The 6,304-nt window shown below is 39.1% G+C and overlaps 1 protein-coding gene across 3 annotated transcripts in view; it reads left to right on the top strand.

The window, feature by feature from the left end:
* ccdc18 (coiled-coil domain containing 18) overlaps positions 1-2,887 on the top strand; it is a 51,810-nt gene extending 48,923 nt beyond the window's left edge. For all 3 annotated transcript variants that reach the window (XM_049476623.1, XM_022678589.2, XM_049476624.1), the window contains 2 exons: positions 1,654-2,139; positions 2,652-2,887. In XM_049476623.1, the coding sequence (XP_049332580.1) occupies positions 1,654-2,139; positions 2,652-2,696 (531 nt within the window). In that variant the 3' untranslated portion in view covers positions 2,697-2,887. The remainder of the gene's footprint in view (positions 1-1,653; positions 2,140-2,651) is intronic.
* Positions 2,888-6,304: the final 3,417 nt, after the last annotated feature.

Raw genomic sequence — 6,304 nt, forward strand, 5'->3', positions numbered from 1 at the left:
TTCATTAATGTTAGAGTGAAAGTAGCAGAGGAAAGGTTTTCTATACTAGATTTGCTCACAGCGTTGCTTTATTGCTAATTAAATGGCAAAGTATTATTTTTAAAAGTATTAAAATTTTAGTACCATATTTTTCACACTATAAGATGCACTTAAAAATCCTTTAATTTCCCCAAAAATCATCAGTGCACCTTATAATCCGGTGCTCCTTATGTAAGAATTCTATCAGTCAGGAATTAAGGAGCAGTAAAGCCACTCCACTGAAGTACAGAGTTATACAGGAGATTCAGTTTAGTTCTCCAGCAGTATTAGCATTAGCCGCTAACCGTGCTTAGCGCTAGCTCTTTCGCTGTTCAGTGGCAAGTATATTAGACTGTAGTCTGAGTGTTTACCGTGTTAAAGCAAGCTACATGAGATGAACCGCTAGCTTGTATCACTCTGGCTTACCAGAACACTTAGGGTTCTCTCAGTGTAGCGCTGTCGGGCAGTTTTTAGCTAGCTGCTAATGCTAATGCTGCTGCACCCAGCCTTAATGGAAATCTAAAATTCTAAGCTAAGCAATGAACTAAAGCACTTAACTCACCCAAATAAACAGTTTTCAGAAGAGAAATCTGTGTAGATTAACATCTAGCACTCGTTTGACTTTTAAAGAATTACTGTTTTGTTTCCTTAGCTTGAATATTGTTGCTTTTTTTTCTATCAATTCAAGACATTTCTTCCAAATTCCAAATAAAACTATTGTCATTTAGAGCATGTATTTGTAGAAAATGAAAAATGGATGAAATAACAAAAAAAAAAGATGCAGAGCTTTCAGACCTCAAATAATTCAAAAAAAAAAAAACAAGTTCATTTTTATAAAGTTTTAAGAGTTCAGAAATAATCAATATTTGGTGGAATAACCCTGGTTTTAATCACAGTTTTTTTATGCATCTTGGCATCATGTTCTTCTCCACCAGTCTTACACACTGCTTTTGGATAACTTTATGCTGCTTTACTCCTGGTGCAAAAAATATATATATATGGTACCACTTTAAAATAAGACTACCTTTATAAAGGGTTTATAAATGGTTTACAATTAGTTTATTAATGGTTACTAATTAGGTTGTAAATGCCTTAAAAATCATTGATAATCAGTTATAACACATACTGTACATAGAAAAAGGGCAACAATATAGATGGCTGTGGGTTCACTAATTGCCAAACAACAGGTCATTGTTGCCCTTTCTACGTACAGTATGTGTTATAACTGATTATTAATGATTTTTAAGGCATTTACAACCTAATTAGTAACCATTAATAAACTAATTGTAAACCATTTATAAACCCTTTATAAAGGTAGTCTTATTTTAAAGTGGTACCAAAAATAAATATATATAAAATAGTCCAAGTCCAGGGGTACCGCCCTGAAATACATTTTTACAACTTCTGATGTCTGTTTCTGTGTAAATATATTATGTTATATAATATGGACAACTTATAGTTGTGTGGCCTGTAATTATGGTATATTATAAAGGCATTGTCTAGCAGTCACTGATCTTTCACCAGGAGGTGCACTACCCAACAGTAACCTCCAGAAACCTTTTTATAATGCAGTGTGGAAGCTCTTGTGTCTCTGTAACACCAGTATCTATCTTCTCTTTTCTTTCTCTCTGTCAGGAGTCTGAGATCACACGCCTCCAAGCCAAGATCTCCAGCTTAGAAAGAGCCACCGATCTCCACAACGCCACCCTCCACCACGAGTCCAGCTCCTTTCCCTCCATCTCTTCCTCTTTCAAAGAGCTCCAGCCGTACTTCACCTCCCACAAGCACCACCACGACCACCTCAGCAGCCGCTCCAGCCTCTGCTCCTCCACCTCCTGGAGGAACGCCTCCTCAGACTCCTCCCTGGAGCTCTCGGAGAGCGTGAAGGCCGGCGTACAGGCGGCGCTCAGGTGCCCCAGTTCTGTAGCTGCAGACTGGCAGGGCCTGAGTAACCCTGACCTCAGCGCTACTTCAGATACCACCTTTAACCCCCTCACCTACATGCTGGACGGAGGAGAGGCGGAGGAACCGGATATGGAGACGCTCTCCGGCATGTTGAAGTTCGTTAACCAGACGCTCGCCCTGCAGGAGCAGCACTCGCTCAGCAGCTCACACTTACAGGTGAGTGCACCATCAACCACTGATTTTACAGCCAATGAAAACCCAAACTGTTGCAGTGTTGGCAGTGTGCCAAGTCCTGCTGGAAAATGAAATCCTCATCTCCATAAAAGTTGTTATCAGCAGAGGGAAGCATGAAGTGCTGTAAAACTTTGACTTTGGACTTGATATAACACTGTGGATCAACACCAGCAGACGACATGGATTTCATTTTCCAGCAGGACTTGGCACACTGCCCACACTGCAAAAAGTACCAATTGGTCTAATTATATAATGTTCTAATTTTCTGAGATACTGATTTTTAAGTTTTCATTGGCCGTAAGCCATAATCACAGCTAACCAACTATCAACCACACTTTACAGCAGTGTATGAATATATTGTTATATTGTTCTAATATATTTTTATAACCCTTTGTAGCACTTTTATTTGTAGTTATTTTATTCATCCGTTTGAACCAGGCTTGTTTGTTTTATTTATTATCTAAAAAAAGATGTTTTTTTTTTTCTCTATATAGGACCATAATCAAGACGGATGCCGTTTTAAAGAAGACGTATCTTGACGAGCTAATTTCGAAAGATTTGAAGACTACAGAGTGAACTGTGGACTGTGATTGGTCAACATGTACATATAGTCCTGATAGATACTTGAATATAATCTTAAATTTTCTTTTTATATTTGTTTTTGTGTGTTTTTGTATTTTGTAGCAACATTTTATATGTAAAGTTTTAATAAATTAAATTAGAGTTAATGAATTTTGTTGGTTCTGTTCGTTTATATCAGTACTAACTCTTAGTACTGTATCCAACCCCAAGTCAATAGCATTTTAGCTCCACCCACTGAGCTTTCAGCATTTAAGCTCCACCCACTGAGCTTTCAGCATTTAAGCTCCACCCACTGAGCTTTCAGCATTTAAGCTCCACCCACTGAGCTTTCAGCATTTAAGCTCCACCCACTGAGCTTTCAGCATTTAAGCTCCACCCACTTAGCTTTTAGCATTTGTAGCTCCACCCACTGAGCCTATAGAATTTTAGCCCCACCCACTAAGCCTACAGCATTTTTGGCCCCACCCACTCAGGCTCTGCCAGTTTTGCTCCACCCACTGAGCATATAGCTTTTTAGCTCCACCCACTAAGCCTACAGCATTTTTGCTCCACCCACTGAGCCTGTAGCATTTTAGCTCCACCCACTGAGCCTGTAGCATTTTAGCTCCACCCACTGAGCCTATAGTATTTTAGCTCCACCCACTGTGCCTACAAAGATCTAGCTCCATTCAGCCAATAGCATTTTAGATTCACCATTTTAGCCTACAAAGATTTAGCTCCACCCATTTAGCCTACAAAGATTTAGCTCCACCCATTTAGCCTACAAAGATCTAGTTCTACTCATACTCATTCAGCCTGTGGCATTTTAGCCCCACCCACTGAGGCTATAGCATTTTAGCTCCACCTACTGAGCTTATGGCTGTTTAGCACCATCCATTCTGGCTCTGATAGACTGGATAATAAAACACGGTGGATCAACACCAGCAGATGACATGTCTCTCCTCTAAACCATCACTGATTGGTGGAAACTTCACACTAGACCTCGAGCAGCTTGGACTGTGTGTCTCTCCACTCTTCCTCCAGACTCTGCTCCCTTAATTTACTTAAAATGAAATGTAAAATGTACTGATGATCAGTGATGGTTTGGAGAGACATGTCATCTGCTGGTGTTGATCCACTGTGTTTTATTATCAAGTCTAAAGTCAGTGCAGTTTTGTTTTCCCACAAAATCTTACAGCACTTCATGCTTCTCTCTGCTACTGACAACTTTTATAGAGATGCAGATTTCATTTTCCAGCAGGACTTGGCACACTGCCCACAGTACTGCCAAAAAGTACAAATTAGTCTTATATAACTCTGTGTGTAATACATCTATATAATATATCAGATTCACATTTTAAACTGAATTACTGAAATAAAGTAACTTTTCAATGATACATTTTTTTTAAGATGCACCTGTAGTTTATGAGGTCAGTATGAATTAGTGTAAATATGGATTAGTAAAGATAATATTAGAGATATCAGACAATCCTGTGTGTTTTTACCACACAGAGAATCAACCCGTACATCAGCTGTTCTTCTGCAGAGCAAACAGCACCACCTCCCCCTTTACCTCCACCTCCTCCTCCACCACGCCCTGTTTACTCATCAACCACAATGACCCAGAACAAACAGGCCTGTTTAAACATGAGCTGATACATATACACACACACACACTTATACACACACATTATTAGACAGATGGAAGCCCCGCCCACAGTGTGAGAGACCATGATGTACCTTTTTAAGATGATCAGTCTGATCCAGGCTGCATTATAATACAGTATATTACTGTAATTCTACTATCATTATATTAATAGGTTATCCACAGTATTCACAGTGCTGTGCTCTGATTGGTCGATCTCATTTAGTCTCATGTATTTAAAAGGTGAAAGCCAGGTTTAGAAACAAGGCCAAATTTAGAAGAACACCCTGTAACAGCCTGACTGTAAAACACTGGTGGGATTAAATGCAATGCAGACGCAGTTCTCTGGAATGATGGTCGAGCTCCATCCTATAATTTTCGTAAACTAAACAGATAAATAAAATATAATAAAATAAAGTTCTAACTTGTATCAAAGCAGATTTCTCTTTTCTGCTGTTTAACAACACTGCAAACTGTGCACTGCTCAAAATGTACCCTCTGAAAGCCATTTTATAGGCTAATACCTGCCCTCATAAACTGTTAATATGAGCCCGAACCCGATTTAAACCCCACATTTTTTTTTCTTTAGTAAGTAGACTGTAGTTAAATCTGAGCTTTTTAAAAACATTTTCAGGCTGTTTGAATGAACAAAAATCTGTTCAGAATGATGTAAATTAATTAAGATTGCAACACTGAAGAAGCATAGACCTATTATTTAATACAAATACTTATTAAGAACAAGATCTCTGAAAGATTAAAACACCAACAATGTGAGCAATGATGCCAGGGTTGCCAGAGCTTTTCCGCCAAATTGGGCTTTTTTGAAAATCAAGTCGCGGGTGAAAATTCAATTAAAAAGAGATTTTTTTGCTAATTATGTTATTATTAAATGTTGACTGAAATATAAAACTGTTATAAAGGAACTAAAAGAACACTAATGTTACAATATTATGAATGACTTAAAGAAAAATAGCAATACTGATAATAAATCCCTCATGAACAAAATACTAAATCATACCCTCATAGATGTTTTGCCATTTGCTTTAAACGCGTGACAGACATATATTTTGGGCTAGTTTGAGCTAGTAGCACTTTAGCTCCACCCACTGATACTATAATATTTTAGCTCCACCCACTGAGACTATAGCATTTTAGCTCCATCCATTGAGACTATAGTATTTAAGGCACACCCACTGAGACTATAGTATTTAAGCCACACCCACTGAGACTATAGCATTTTAGCTCCACCCACTGAGACTATAGCATTTTAGCCTCAACCATTTAGCCTTTTGCAGTTTAGCCCCTCCCACTGAACCTGTAGCATTTTAGCTCCACCCACTGAGATTATATCAGTTTAGCTCCACCAACTAGAGCCACCCACTGAGCTTATAGCATTTTAACTCCAACCACTGAGACTATAGCAGTTTAGCTCAACCCACTGAGACTATAGCTGTGTAGCTCCACCCTCTGAAAGTATATCAGTTTAGCTCCACCAACTAGAGCCACCCACTGAGCCTATAGCATTTTAGCTCCACTTTCTGAGACTATAGCAGTTTAGCTCCACCCATTGATCGTATAGCATTTTAGCCTCAACCATTCAGCCTTTCGCATTTTAGCCCCTCCCACTGAGCCTGTAGCATTTTAGCTCCACCCACTGAGATTATAGCTGTTTAGCTCCACCCTCTAAAAAAAAAAAAAAGTATATCAGTTTAGCTCCACCAACTAGAGCCACCCACTGAGCTTATAGCATTTTAGCTCCACCCACTGAGACTATAGCAGTTTAGCTCCACCCACTGAGACTATAGCATTTTAGCCTCAACCATTCAGCCTTTTGCAGTTTAGCTGCACCCACTGAGCCTATAGCATTTTAGCTCCACCCACTGAGACTATAGCATTTTAGCTGCACCCACTGAGCCTATAGCATTTTAGCTCCACCCACTG

The sequence above is a fragment of the Astyanax mexicanus genome, chromosome 4, assembly GCF_023375975.1.
Source record: "Astyanax mexicanus isolate ESR-SI-001 chromosome 4, AstMex3_surface, whole genome shotgun sequence".
In the NCBI taxonomy this organism is placed as follows: domain Eukaryota; kingdom Metazoa; phylum Chordata; class Actinopteri; order Characiformes; family Acestrorhamphidae; genus Astyanax; species Astyanax mexicanus.